The sequence below is a fragment of the Oryctolagus cuniculus genome, chromosome 2 (assembly GCF_964237555.1).
Source record: "Oryctolagus cuniculus chromosome 2, mOryCun1.1, whole genome shotgun sequence".
Lineage (NCBI taxonomy): Eukaryota > Metazoa > Chordata > Mammalia > Lagomorpha > Leporidae > Oryctolagus > Oryctolagus cuniculus.
The window spans coordinates 46,538,271-46,553,639 of record NC_091433.1 but is presented as its reverse complement, the minus strand read 5'-3'; the positions used below and the strand labels follow the sequence as shown (position 1 = coordinate 46,553,639).

The following is a 15,369-nucleotide window of genomic DNA, read 5'->3' as shown; positions in this document are numbered from 1 at the left end:
GCGCCTTCAAGGCCTGCTCAGGCCCTATCACATATATACCCACTTTCATTTGATGATGGAGTACTACTGTATAGGCCCAAATTGATGCGCTGTGTGTCAGCTAACATCCAGTTCATAATGGCTGGCTGAGGTCTCTGCTAAGGCCAAGTAACAACCAGGTACTGCGCCTCCTTTCTGGCTGCAGCCACCTGTCCTTCACCTTAGGAAGGACATCTTGATGTGCCTGTGCTGCCTGGGCACATCACTGAGATTGAAGCTCCCTGAGCTTTCATCAGACTTATCTCCCACCTTCTGACAGATACCTTGCTTACCAGTAAGTTCATGGTTGCTACTTCTTGCTCAGCAGGTCCAATCAGCATAGTGTAATCCATGTAATAGCTCAGTGTGATCTCCCGGGGAAGAGGAAAGTGATCAAGAGCTCTGGGGGCGACATTACGACGTAAGGCTCGAGAACGGCCATTCCTCTGAGGAAGGGCAGTCGGTGCATTTCAGCCTTGCCAGCCTGCAGCAGATGGCTCCCAGCAGTCTTTAGTGACAGGTGTGGCAGTAAAAACATTTACTGATCAATAGCTGCAAACCAGGTCCCAGGGAATATCTTAATTTGCCCAAGCAATGAAACAGCAGCTACGGTTGGAGTCACTCCCTCGTTAAGCTTCTAATAATCCACCATCATTCTTCAGGATTCAATCATGTGTCCACCAGCCACATGGGTGACCTGAGTGGGGATGTGGTGGGCATCACCACCCTACATCTTTCAAGTCCCTGATGTGGCACTAATCTCTGCAAGGCCCCTGGCGGTGCAGGATTGCTTTGGTTTACTGTGTTCCTAAGTGTGGCTTCCAGTTGGGCTTTCCCATCATAATAGCCCTCACTCCACAGGTCTGGAAACCAACGTGGAGGTTGTACCAACTGCGAAGGGTATCTGTTCCAATTATGCACTCTGGTACTGGGGGAATAACCCTAACATGGGTTCAGGGACCCACTGGATCTGCTGCAAGTTGTAGCTGAGCTAAGCTCCATTGATCATCTGACCTCCATAAGCCCCTACTGATAACCGGAGGGCCATAGTGATGTTTTAGGTCTCCTAGAATGAGAATCAGTTCAGATCCAGGTGCACTGGTCCCCAAAAGTTCTGATTAATTTCCTTTCTCCAATGTACACTCTAATTAATAAAAGACCATATGTTATTTTGGGTAAGCTGTCAGATTAACGTTATAAATATTAACGCCATTCATTGGAGTCTTCTCTCAGGAGGATTCTGTCTCCCCTTCATTCCGGGGTTCTGGTTCTATAAACTGACTCAGGTTTGGGAATTGACTGAGGGGCATGGTTGTCTTTTTATGATTCAAGTTTAGATTTTTGTTACGTAGAATCTCTGTTTATACAGATCAAGTAAGAATTCTGTAGGTTCCCTATCTTATTTCACGTTGAGGAACACCATGGTAAATCAGCCAGGGCCACAGGCCTTGACAGGCAAACTGTTTTGATTGCTGCTCTCACTCTGCTGTCCCTTATGGTAAGCACACCCACCTGCCGTTGCCACCACTTAGGGCTGCCCCCCGGGGCCCAGCTGCTTTCACTGCGATTTAGTTTCCCCATCAGTGAAAGCAGTCCCCACTGTAAGGTCTGGCCTACAGAGAAGAGCAACCACGAGCCCCCCAACCCAGGATGCCAGGGCTCCCCTCACAAACTTATTCCTCAAAGTCACGGTGAAAGGTGTGTCTTCCGTACCCTGCCAGGGTAGCTGAGGAGGTCTCCAGGGACCAGTCTACTCTGGCATTCCAGTCGCCGTAAGTCTTTGAATCGCTTCCTCTTCATAAACCAAGGCAATTCCCACATTTCTAACTCTCTTACTATGGGTTGCTTTTTGGTCCATGCGTCAGTCACCCAACCGAATTGCTGAGAGCCCTTCCTGATTCCCTGAGCTATGCAGCTGGCAAGGAACAGACACAGCTCATTCAAGGCCATTCAGGTCTAAGGCTCCAAGCTGCCTTGAGAGCTGCCCCAAAGTCACGCACAGCCTCATTGCTCTGAAAGCACGTGGGTGAGTGCGGTGTGCTCCTCAGCGAGGGTGTGGGCTGCCAGGGCGGCTCCTCTAGCCAGACCCCGTGCTCGCCTACTAAATCCCAGCCAGGGACTGACCTCTTCCTCCCCGGGGCAACTCCACTCCCAACTGCGGCTTCAATTCTCTGTCAAAAGTGGGTTTGTTTGACCCACTCTTGTAATCAACATGAAACACTGTGTGGCTTCTGCTTCTTCTTATTTTCTTCTGAGCCACCAGATGGGTCTTCCAGGGCTGCCGCAGCGCAGCACCCAGACTGGGAGGCTTACACAATAGAACTGTATTTCCTGGGAGTCCAGGAGGCTGCAAGTCCAAGGTCAAGGCCTCAGCAGGGTTTGTTTCTCCTGCGGGCGCCGTCTTCTTCCTGTGTCTCTTCACATCGTCCTCCCTGTGTGTGTCTCAGTGTCCAAATTTCCCCTCTTTTTTTTTAACCTTTATTATTATTATTATTATTATTGACAGGCAGAGTGGACAGTGAGAGAGAGAGACAGAGAGAAAGGTCTTCCTTTGCCTTTCCTTTGCCTTCACCCTCCAATGGCCACCGCGGCTGGCGCGCTGTGGCCGGCGCACCGTGCTGATCCGATGGCAGGAGCCAGGTGCCTCTCCTGGTCTCCCATGTGGGTGCAGGGCCCAAGCACTTGGGCCATCCTCCACTGCCTTCCCGGGCCACAGCAGAGAGCTGGCCTGGAAGAGGAGCAACCGGGACAGAATCCGGTGCCCCGACCGGGACTAGAACCCGGTGTGCCGGCGCCGCAAGGCGGAGGATTAGCCTAGTGAGCCGCAGCACCGCAAATTTCCCCTCTTGATGAGGATTCCAGTCCAACTGGATGAGAGTCCGTCCTAATGACCCTATTTTAACTGACTGTCCTTCTCCTAACTAGATATATTCTGAGATACTTGGGGCTAGAACTTCAACAGTTTTGGGGGACAAAACTCAACCCACAACAAACACCATTGCCTTTCCGTCCTAGTCCTCCTTAGCAGTGTATTCCCTGTCTTTCCATAGGCGGCTCTGTGGTTTTACTAGAAAAGGATCCCAAAGTCTCCTAAGCTGGATTTCTTCACCCCAGGAAATTGATGGTTCCCTGTGCTCTTCCCCAACAAAAGTGTGTCTACGTGGGGAGAATGTTAAACCTGAAAACTTAGAGATCTTCATTCTGGAGAATAAGATAAGCAGCCACTGAGATGTGGCAGTTCTAGAACCAGTGTCTCTGTTGGGGGCCCAAACACCTTGGCCCAATCACCCAGGGAGCTCTAAGAGAAAGATCTGAGAGCCCCATGGTCCAGACAACTGTGTTCTCTCCTCAGAATTCAGACTTGGAATCAGCCTCTCTGATTCTCTGGTTCTCTTTGACCCTTCAGCCCCATACCCATGTCAACTGCATTTTAAATCTCACTTTATATCACTGAACTAGGGCTGGTTTTTCTCTTTAATTGGTCACATATATAGGAGGAGATCCTGTTTGCTTGTTGTTATATTTTATTTTTGCAACTAAGCCTTGTCACGAGTATTTCCATGGTAACCAAAATTTTCCTACAGTGTTTCATCTAAAATATGCATCTATGGGAGCTCTATGTTGCAATGTTCCCGTGGTAGATAGTTCTTGTGGTTCATCGTCTGCCCATGTCATGGGTTTCTTGAGTTCAACCTAAGAGCAAGGGAAATCTAAAACTTCCCTGATGGCAAATCCCATTCACACACTTTGTTTCATTTCAGTATTTCCCAACAACCCTTGTACAATAGAAAAGGTAGCATCGTACAGATGTTGATGTCGCTGTTTTATAGGAAGGTGACCTGAGGTGGTGGGGAGGGTGCTTAAGGCATGAGCACAAGGTCACACTATGATTTTTTTTTTTTTTGATAGACAGAGTGGACAGTGAGAGAGACAAAGAGAAAGGTCTTCCTTTTGCTGTTGGTTCACCCTCCAATGGCCGCCACGGCTGGCGTGCTGCGGCCAGCGCACCGCGCTGATCCGAAGCCAGGAGCCAGGTGCTTCTCCTGGTCTCCCATGGGGTGCAGGGCCCAAGCACTTGGGCCATCCTCCACTGCACTCCCGGGCCACAGCAGAGAGCTGGCCTGGAAGGGGGGCAACCAGGACAGAATCCGGTGCCCCGACTGGGACTAGAACCCGGTGTGCTGGCGCCGCTAGGTGGAGGATTAGCCTATTGAGCCGTGGCGCCGGCTCACACTATGATTTAACATCTTAACCCCTCATCGTGACTCTGAAATGCACACATCCAGAGCCTACCAGGAAAGGAGATACTGAGAATAAGAACATGCAGATGACCAAAAGCACATTCTCTGCTGAGGTGTGGGGTGTGAGGCAGATAGAGATATGACCGGAAATGTTGGCTGGAGAACCATGCTAAGTGTTAACAGTCTAAAATTTAAGTTTGCTGTTATCCTAATTGCAATATAGTTCGCAAAGCAAGGTGGGACATCTGTTGGAGGGACATGTGACCCTTGGGTTGGCCTCCACACCTTTTCACATTGTGTCTGTTGTCAACATTCCTCCTGGTCATTAAAGCCACCTTATGTAAAATCTCTCACATTGAAAGAGAGAGCACAATGCATATCCCTTCCTCAGGGACCTTGTCACTCATTCATTCCTCCACAGGCAGGTGCTGGCAGGCTCTGGCGCTGGGGCTGCCAACGAGATCTCCCCCTGGTTGAAGCTGAGCTGAGCTGTCTGGAATAAAGGGAGAAGGACAGAGCAGCCACAGCCAAGTACTGATTGAAGACTTGGAACTCTGAAACTGCACAGGAGAGGAGCCTGGCTTCTAATTTTCTCTGGGTCTTTAGGCAGAATCTCTTCATCTTCCTGGGCCTCTGCTTCCTTTCATCTTTAAATGAGGGGTGAGACTAGCTGCTCTCTGAGCTCTCGTCCAGCTCTGATTAATCCTAAGTCTTCATTTACTCAACAGAAACCCTGTGGTGCTCCCATAGTGTTCTCTTCCCTCATAGCATACTTCTCTCTCGCTACTCTGCACGATAATTTCTGTGTCTATGCTAGACAGTGTTTATGCTAGGACTATCATTTGGGAATGAGATACAAAAACCATCACAACTTTTTAGCTTAGTTACCTGGGGCAGGGTCTTGGCAGCTTTGAACTTCAGTTCCTCACCTGCAAATAGGAATATTAATATCTGCTTTCTTATAGTCCAAGCATAGAGGTGAGGATGAATGGGAACAATGTGGGGAGCAACTCGGACTAGACTAAGTTACTGGAATTAAGACTTATTCTATGCATCTGCTCTCCCACAATATGGCGCTGGGAGAGGAGTAAACAGCTTCTACGCAGCTGCCTCTCGCCAACTTGAGTGATGACCTGCAGGAGCTGATCCTGCTCCTGATTGGAGGAGAGCAGCGTGCTCGGCATGTGGGTAGCAGAGTTGGGATTGGTAGAAGAGGACTATAAAGGAGGAGAGAGACAACATGCACCAGGAACATCTAAGGGGAACACCTGAGCAGCCCCCGAGAAGCCCCCGAGAGAGCCGGCTGGCGGTGTGCCACTCCCCCACGGAAGTGGGGAAAGTGGCAGGGGGCACCGCCCTTCCACGGAGGTGGAAGGGACGGTAGCCAACCCGGGAAGAACCAGCAGCAAACCCAGGAAGGGCCGAGCAGACAAAAGAACAGCGCAGGGCCCTGTGTCATTCCTCCGCGAAGAGGGGGAGTGACATAATGGTGCCGTGACTTGGATAGAAAGCCTAGGCAGGGTTTAGTGTCATTCCTCCATGAAGAGGGGGAGCGACAGAACAATGTGAACAAAAGGTTGTAAACGATAAAGGGGCATCCTGTCCAAGGGATTATCACAAAGCTCAAATGCTTGGTAGGAAAGACTCCTTGTCTTACGCAGCACATACCTAGTAGAGTGTTGCCCCTTAGAAGATACTCAAGAATGTTTGCTCAGTGAATGAATAAGTGAGACTGTGAACAAAGGGGTGGGAGCTGAAGATTGGCAAGAAAGCAAGATATGAAGGGACTCACTTCACATACATGGGGTTCCATAAGGACCCCCTCCATCCTGCTCCTGCATGCAGCATGTTGACAAGTGTATACACTAATACTAGGAAGTACAGGCTGCCCTGCCCTTCTCTCATTCAAGGCAAGAGAACCACCCAGGGAGGTGGCAGGGAAGGGTGTTTTCTCTACCAAGCCCTGCAAAGCTGCTGAGAACTCTGCTCGGTTTCCCAGCCTAAGAGCTGCAGCCTTTGTTTGGCCTCTCAGCTCTCTGCCCAGACCAATTACCAGTCCACAAATGCCTTGAGAGGAAAAGCAGCAGAGGGTGTTGGGCTGCCTTCCATGCGTCCCCTTCTCCCTGGGATCTCGGCCCTTGGTGCCTCTCCAAACCTTCAGAAAGATGTTTTGGTTTTTCTCTAAGGATCCTGGTTGTTCTCAGTGGGAGGTTTAGCCTGCTATAAGGCTGAAGAAGAAACGGAAGTCCTGTGGCATTTTTTCAATGCTCCTCTGGTGACCACAGGCAAGACGGAGAGTCCCTGATCTGGGCCAGATTCTCACGAAACAGAGGGGAGCCTGAGCACACAATACCAGAGCCAGGACTCGAACCCAGGGTCCCTGGTATACAGGTCACTGTGTCTCCCATGGCACCATGCCGGTCCCTCAAGAGGCACCCGTTCCATTTCAGTGTCCTTCTACCCTGGGAAGCTGGCAGGTTGCCTCTGACTGTGAGGTCAACAGAGGTGCCTCCTGCCCATGCACCCTCCCACCTGTACCCTGAGAAAGTGGGCCCATCTGCCCAGCCCACCCCACCCCCAACCTGAGTGCAGGCCCCAGAGCAGACCACCCTCCTCGTCCCAGACATGCAGTCATTTGTGGCCAGCCCTAATGGCCCTGAGAGCCCAATTACAGCCTGTGGCTTCCTCAGTAATTATGAGCCTCCCCGGGGCCAGAGGCTGCTCTGGTCCCCTCTCCCAGCTTGCACCGCGGCCACCACATCTGGCATTTCCTCCTTGGCTGGCAGTGTCCCACCTCTGCTCCGTGCAGCAGCTAGCCCTCCCTGCCTCTCTCTGCCTTCAGCTTGGCCCGATGCCACTGACTCATTGCTGTCTGGGTCCTTGGCACCCTGTCCTGGAGAGGGCCTCGGGCTGCCTCTGTCATGTCCTTTCCTCTTACGCTAACCACTCAACCATCATTGTCAACTTGGCCTTTGGGCAGCCCCAGCCCCGCTGGCTGGCTTCTCCCATGGCATGACTCATGGCTGGTGCAAGGGGCAGCTGGAGGCCCTGCTCCCCTAAGGAAGCCAGCTTTTCCGCTCTCCAGGGCCCCCTCAGCACTCTGCAGACAGCACCCTGACAGTAGGAGGCTGGGGGGCCCTTGGTGTCCGAGGGGCAGAGGCAGCAGGGGCCAGGGGAAGGAGCCTGGATCTCTGAGCGTCTCTGGCCTGGGTTGGAGTCCTGACCCCCACCTCCCTACCCCCCGACTGTTGGTGACCTTGGCAAGTCACCACCCTCTGCATCGTGGTTGGTGGGCTGCAGAGGGCAGGCAGTGACAGTGCTGGGGACGTAGTAGACCCTCAGTTGACAATGGTGACAGGCGTCTCCTGCCCGACCACAGCACCATCAGTGAGGGACTCGGGACTGAGTAGCCGCGGTCCCCAGGCCCTGAAGCGGACGCTGTGACCCAGGCCTCTGTGCGCTCATCCGCGAGCAGGTGGGCGTCTTCCCCACGCAAGGAAAGATGCCCCCAAGCTGTCTGGGAAAGAGGAGCTGGAGGAGCGGGCTGGAATGGGAACGAGCAGACCCTTCTGGCATTCCTCCCTGCCCTCGGGCATGGAGGCCCTTGGCAATGCTCACAGCCGCCTGCTAGGTTCCTTGGGGCCAAGGACGGGAGGTCACCCGCCAAAGATGGTGGCCTAGGAAGGTCTCAGGAAGAGAGAGCAGGGGACGTCAGCCGGCCTGGGGACAGGGAAGGGGCATCCTGGCTAGGATGAGAGTCCTCCATGTCGAGTGAGGCACAGAGGAGCCAGGGCGCCACGGCTCCCAAAGAAGCTGCCAGCAAGGGGCAGGGTGGGGCAGGGGCAGAGTGCCCAGCCAGCCGGGGCGGGAGAGTAGCAGCAGGCCCAGGAGTTTGGGGCCACAGGCCTTTGGAAGCGGTTGTGTGCAGCACCCTCAGTTGTATTAAATGCAACTCACTGATGTGTGTTAAGTGCTATTCGATCGTGTGTCTCCGTTGTGTTAAATGCAACTCTCAGCTGAAACCTGAGTTCTGGGGAGAATTGCCCAGTGTTGCTCCACCACCCACACAGCCTCGCGGGGCCCCTCTGCCTCTGAATGGCTCTCTGCTTTTCTAAACCTCAGCCGGACCCGGGTGCCAGGAGCGAGTCAGGGTGAAGACAGACGCTGGGACTCTGCCAGTTCCCAGCAAGGCGTGCCAGGCCGGGGGAGGCAGCGCCTGCGTGGGCAGCCGCCTGTGCCTGTCATTCTGGCTGCCACCCTGCCAGCGGCCCACTGGGGACCAACGGGTAGGTCCTGCCTCCTGGTTTCTCTGAGGCCAGGCTGCTGCCAACACCTGCTGGCCGCTGCCCCCAGCCCCCACCTCCTCACCACCCCAACCACGAAACCCTAGCCTCTGCTGCTGGTGGGCCACCGAGCCGCTGCAGAGCCACATCCCCGTGGCAGGAGGTGGGCACGGGCTGGCAATGGCAGGGAAGGGACCGGGAGGTTTTCATTGGCTCTGGAGGGCCTGACCGGCTGGGCTCTGGTTTCCAGTTTAGGTCATAATGGAGGATGGTGTCCACTGCCTCTGTTCCACTGTAAGAAACACTCCAGGAAGGGACACAGGAGGAACACAGCAGAAGATGGGGAGCTCGGGAGCAGAGGGTGTCAGTCACCAGCACAAAAGGACCCTGGTGTCGCAGAACTGGAAATGGCAACTTAGAGGGCTGTCAGCTCCTGGCATTCACAACCCCTTCCCCCGAGAAGCCCACCTGGGTTCTTTTGCCTGACGCCCAGGCTGGTGCTGTGCCCGCCGTGTCCATGGGCGAGCCTTGGGAGGGCTGCCCCGTGCTGACTGACTCCTCCCCTCTTCTCTTTCATCCTAGGTGCCCCCGGCCCTCCAGGACCAAGAGGACTCAAAGGAGACGTGGGTGTGAAAGGGCCTGCTGGCAGCAGAGGACCCAAAGGAGACACTGGTGGCTTGGGCCCCCCTGGGCCCCAGGGGCCTCAGGGGCAGCCTGGGGAGGCAGGACCCGTGGGAGAAAGGGGACCAGTTGGTCCTCGAGGTTTTCCAGGCCTCAAAGGCTCAAAAGGCAGCTTTGGGACTGGAGGGCCAAGGGGACAGCCAGGCCCCAAAGGGGATGTGGGGCCCCCAGGGCCAGAGGGACCCCCAGGGTCTCCGGGGCCCTCAGGGCCTCAAGGAAAGCCAGGGATCGCAGGGAAGACAGGGTCACCAGGCCAGCGGGGGGCCACGGGACCCAAGGGTGAGCCGGGGATCCAGGGTCCCCCTGGCCTTCCTGGGCCCCCAGGCCCACCAGGAAGCCAGAGCCCCTACTGAGGAGGTCTGCAGCCCAGACATTGCCACATCAAAGGGGAACAGCTCAGGGCAATGCGAGCTCCCCAGAAAGCCTCACCCCTCACCTACAGACAGCTGGAGGGGTCCCCCAGGGCTGATCCTGCAGCGTTGGGCTCATGCATAGTGATGCTACCATAGGAAAGTGCCCCCTACACATGCACACACACGCACACACACACACGCACATTTCCCTGCTGGCCAGGGGGCCAACTGGGTTTCCCTGGCTGGGCAGGAGGAGAGGGCCGACAACCCCCTGTCCTGTGACTGAGCCTGCCAGGGAGGTGGCTACCTCGGGAATCTGTCTCTGAATGGTGCCAGCATCGCCACACCCATCCCGACCTGGGGCTCCCCAAGGTTGAGAAAACCTTGCAGGGTGGAACCTGAGAGTTATAATTCCAAGGTCAAGGTGAGCTTGGCGTCTGCAAGACCCTCCCCACAGTCGTGGGAACAGAGCCCTCAGGGAGCTGCCCCACTCACACAGGCAGTGGGACTCTGCCGGATCTGGTGTTTTCATCCCGCCCACAGGGCCCTGGACACAGCCAACATTTTCTTTTTCACGTGTCCAGAAAATGTCTCGCTTCCTCCTTGCTTCTGCATCTCAGGAGTGGCCCAAGAAGAATCCATGCAGGAGTGTCATCAACCCAGGGAGACTCTCAGGTTCTGGAACATTCTGCCACAGTGATGCCCGGCACCAGGGAAGGCTGCAGAAGCAGGAAGCAGAGGGGAGCCTGGAGGTTCTCCCTGCAAAGGCCTCCCTTGCCGCCTCCCCAGCAGGAGACCACCAGGCTACAGAAGGGCAGGCCCAGGGACCAGGGCAGCTCTCCTGTTGCCCACAGCCGCCTACGGACCTCACCACACGGCGCCTTCTCTGTAGGAGCAGCGAGCTGGGCTAGGCGTATGAAGGGCCTGCGCAGCCACAGGAAGCTCACTTGGACATCACCCCCCGCCTCTCCCAAGACCTCTGCCGCACACTGGTACTGGGAATGTACTCTGGCAGGATGCAGGCCTCCCGTTGGCCAGCCTCCACGGGAAGCTCACCCCTGGGATGGAGGCACAGAGCCATCTCCTCCCCAACACGGACTCAGAGACCAGCCCTTTCCCTGTTCAAAGCCTCTCTGCCACCTTCCTGTCACGGATGTGCAACTGGTTTGCACTCCCTGCCCCTCCCACTGCGGTGTAATTCTCCAGTCTACACACGATAATATCATGCGACATAGTATTACCAACTCAGTAAAGAGCTGTTTCCAGGAGGGAGGTGTCTTCTAGTCCTTTGTGCCCGGGCTGGTGCCTTCAGGGCTCCACGGGTGTTGCCCTTTAAGGGGAAGCAGTGACCAGGGTCCCCCTGATGTTCAGTCCTGCGTGGAGGCTGGGTCTAAACCCAGAAACACAGAGCTCTGCCAGGAGTCGGCCTGCAGTCACTCACGGCAAGGCCAAGGACCCCAAGGTTCCGAGGGGCTCGCCGACCACGAGCCCCATGAGGCTTCCAGTGTGGCCCTGTAGCTCTTTGACTGAAACGAGATTGGAGAAGGTAATAGGCCTGGGTCCCCCTGAGGGACACCTCCTGCCTCCCTCTGTCTCTGACAGAACAGGAAAGAGGGAAGAGACCTGGCCAGACCCATCTCCCCAAGGGCCTGGCTCAGTGGGTCTACAGGGACAGAGAGCCGGGTCCCCTGGGAATCAGCCTAGGCTCAGACAGACTTTTTTTTGTGGAATGATTTTTTTAAGGATATATTTAGATATTTGAAACACAGAGTTACAGAGAGAGAGAAAGGTCTTCCATCCGCTGGTTCACTCCCTAAATGGCTGCAACAGCTGGAGCTGAGCCAATCCAAAGCCAGTAGCTTCCTCTGGGTCTCCCACATAGGTGGAGGGGCCCTAAGACTTGAGCCATCTTCCACTGCTTTCCCAGGTGCATTAGGGGGAGCTGGATTAGAAGTGGAGCAGCTGGGACTTGAACCGGCACCCATATGGGATGCCAGCACTGTAGGCCGGGGCTTCAACCCTCTAAGCCACAGCACCGGTTCCTCCAGAAAGACTTTTTTTTTTCTTTGACAGGCAGAGTGGACAGTGAGAGAGAGAGACAGAGAGAAAGGTCTTCCTTTTGCTGTTGGTTCACCCTCCAATGGCCGCCGCGGCCGGCGCACTGCGGCCACGCACCGCGCTGATCCGAAGCCAGGAGCCAGGTGCTTCTCCTGGTCTCCCATGGGGTGCAGGGCCCAAACACTTGGGCCATCCTCCACTGCACTCCCGGGCCACAGCAGAGAGCTGGCCTGGAAGAGGGGCAACTGGGACAGAATCCGGTGCCCTGACCGGGACTAGAACCCGGTGTGCCGGCGCCGCAAGGTGGAGGATTAGCCTATTGAGCCACAGCGCCGGCTGAGAAAGACTTTTAAGATATACTTATCTCACTCACTAGTAAAACATAGCCTTGTACAAGCCCTGGGCCCTGGTTTGCTTCATATGGGGAGAGGAGGGAGAGACAAAGTAGAGGAAGAGAGCAAAGCATAGAAGAATGAGGATGGGGCAAATGAGACATTGGTAGAGGGGCCTGACCACTTCCTCAACCATTTAGTGAGTGTCATGAAGTCCCTCCTCCCCCCAGCTGCTGAGATGTGTGGGGCGATGCGTTAGGTGCTGTGGGACTACAGGCCAAATGAGACCTGGAGCCCCCTTTTGGAGACCGACCTCTCCTAGGGGAGAGCAGCACGCAGTAAAAGCTGGGGTTCCGCCCACAGCCAGGCAGGAAGCAGACCCAGGAGGTTGGAGTCCTGGGCAAGTCTGACAGGGGAAGCTGGGCAGGTCAAGGAGGGTGGCCCTTGAGTGGTGGCACAGAGATGATGAACTCTGGAGGAGGCAGGCAGAACGTGCCAGCAGGCTCAGTTCAGAGTCTGGGGCCCCAAACAAATCTGCAGGAAACTGCTCACGGTCCAGGGTGACTGACAGCTAAGCCAGGCCAGCAGAAGGAAAAGCCAAATGTCTGGGAGTCAAAATCCAGAAAAGTGACATCCGGGATCAATTCCAAGGGCTCTCTGGGACTGGAATGTGAGTCAGGGCTACCTGGATCAAAACCAATAGATTTGAGATCATACAAGCAAAAACAAAAACTCGTGTATCGCCCCAAATTGCCACAACTAGCCCCTGGCTGTGTGGACTGGGGGACCCGCTGGATGTAAGGGCGCGGGTGGAAGCAGACACAATGAAGGCCACCCGTGCGATCACAGGAGTCCCATCGAGCTCCAGCAAGGAGACCGGGTGGCGGCATTCATGTAGGGAAGCAGCAGGGGAAAGCAGGGCGACAGGCAGTGACGTCGGCCTCAGGGCTGCGGGGTGTGGAGAGCTGCAGCATCCCGAGGCTGCTCCCCTTCCTCCAGTCCACGGGCAGCTCTCTCTTCCGTGCCTCGGGGGCCACGGAGCTCCCCCCTCCCCCCGCCATGCCTCTTTGTCACTGATCAGCACCCTCTGCTTGTGCAAGGCCTCGGGGCCACCACTCACCGCCTGTGACCTCAGCCAATTCCCAATTGTTAACACAGCGATCTGAGGACGAGACCCTCGGGTCAAGGGTCTACCCCAATCCAATGAGCGGTGACTGTAGAGGGAAGGGAGGATGCGTGGTAACATTGGAGACATGAGAGCGAGAATAACTACAGGTGAAACTGGCAGTGAAATCTGTGGTGGGCAATTTAGGAATGAGAGAATAACAGCAGTACTAGCTGAACCCCCTGGAGGGGCGATGACTGTGTGGCCTGATACCGGCTGTGAGTACTGTTCTTAGAGTAGCTCATTTAATCCGCACCTCAACTTACGCAGCTGCTATTATCATCACCGCTTTACAGATGGGGAAGCTGAGGTTTGGAGAGATTAATCAATTGCCCAAAGTCACAGAGATACTGAGTTTTTAGACAGCCTTGGGCAAACCACCGAACCATTCTGTGGTTTTATTGCCTGCCCACCTGCCCGCCTGCCCTTGAAGTTGCTGAGGGCATGCACTTGGCCGACTCCTGGGCGACCAGTCTGCTCTGTCACCACCGATTGCATGGCTGGTGCAACGCAAGTTTCTTTGCTGACAGCTGTTAGGCCGGAAAGTTCAAGACCAAGGTGCTGGCTCTTCCTGGTTTACCCTTAGCTACCTTCTTGCTGGGTCCTCACATGGCCCAGTCTTATAAGGCCAGGTCTTCTTGCACTAGGGCCACCCGTAGGACATTTAGCCTTAATTACCTCCTAAAGATCTTATCTCCAGATGCAGTTACACTGGAGTTAGGGTGTCAACATAGGAAGTCTTCGGGGATGCTGCTGAGCCCACAGCATGTAGCAATGGCCAACACTCCATAAGCATGAGCCTTGGAACCGCTGCAGGCCCACACCCTATCCTCTACAGTTGAGTGACAGGTCATCAGCCCCTCCCCCGCCCCGCCCCGCACCCCTGTGTCCACACTGTGTGCTTGGAAGAGCCAGGAGAGACCTGCTGAATCATCAGGCTCAACCTTTTCCTTTAAGATTTATTTACTTATTTGAAAGGCAGAGTTACAAGCAAAGAGAGAGAGAGAGAGAGCTTCCATCCACTGGTTCACTCCCCAGATGGCTGCAATGGCCAGGGCTGGCAAGGCCAAAGCCAGGAGCCAGGCACTTCATCTGGGTCTCCCACGTGGGTGGCAGGGACCCACACCTGGGCCATCTTCTACTACTTTGGGGGTTGGTCTGGAAGTGGAGCAGCCAGGACTTGAACTGGTGCCCATATGGGATGCTGGCATTGCAAACAGAAGTTTAACCCACTGTGCCATAGTGCTGGCCCAAACCCTTTTTTTTTTTTTCAGACTTATGTATTATTTTTATTTGAAAGGCAGAGTTAGAGGCAGAGGCAGAAAGAGAGATTTCCCATCACTGTTCACTCCCCAAATGGCCACAATGGCCAGAGCTGGGCTGATCCAAAGCCAGGAGCCACAAGCTTCTTCCCTGTCTCCCACATGGGTGCAGGGGCCCAAGGATTTGGGCCAACTTCCACTGCTTTCCCAGGCCATAGCAGGGTGCTGGATTGGAAATGGAGCAGCCGGGACTTGAACCGGCACCCAAATGGGATACCGGCACTGCAGGCAGTGGCTTTACCTGCTACACCACAGCACCGGCCCCAGCCCAACCCTTTCTTTTTCAAGAGAGAAACCAAAGGTTAAGAGAGGCTAACAGGTTTGTTGCACAGTGAGGACTAGAGCCCAGGTCTAGGTCCCAGGCAAGGACCCCTCTCCTGCCTGTGCTTGTGCAGCCACTTGCAAACTCTCCTGTTGGGTTGGGTCTTTGGGTGGCTCCAGTTCCATGTTCTCCCGGAAGTGCCGCCCCTGCTCAGCCCCGTGTCATCAAATAGAGGACACGTTTAGGCTCTGCTGCAAGAGCTGACCCTGGCACGCACGGTCTGTTCATACATTCTGTGAACTGGATCTGAGGGGGCAGGCTCCATCGTGGAGGTCCCTCAGTGGGTCCGTGGAGCTGAGGCAGGCCACGCTTCCACTGTGCTGGGCCCTTCGTCGTGCAACCTTGCAGCCAGCACTGGTCCTCTCTGACCTTTAGTTTCTTCTTCAGAAAACATCAGGAGTGACTGGTCGTCACTCAGGTCTGCTGTGCTGTGTTCTGGCGTCCTGCGATTCTAACCAAGGGAGTTCTCGCTGCCCTGCTTTCTTGGAACCTGCCAGGTCACAGCGATAAATCAGAACCCAGACTGAGAGGAGACAGCTGGTGGAATTCCAGCCACAGAGCAGAAGCACAGCTTTCACCATCAGGGTGGTTTTA

The 15,369-nt window shown here is 55.1% G+C and overlaps 1 protein-coding gene across 2 annotated transcripts in view; it reads left to right on the top strand.

The window, feature by feature from the left end:
- Positions 1-10,844, top strand: part of SCARA3 (scavenger receptor class A member 3) — a 42,607-nt gene extending 31,763 nt beyond the window's left edge. For both annotated transcript variants that reach the window (XM_002709303.5, XM_070068270.1), the window contains one exon: positions 9,125-10,844. In XM_002709303.5, the coding sequence (XP_002709349.3) occupies positions 9,125-9,576 (452 nt within the window). In that variant the 3' untranslated portion in view covers positions 9,577-10,844. The remainder of the gene's footprint in view (positions 1-9,124) is intronic.
- Positions 10,845-15,369: the final 4,525 nt, after the last annotated feature.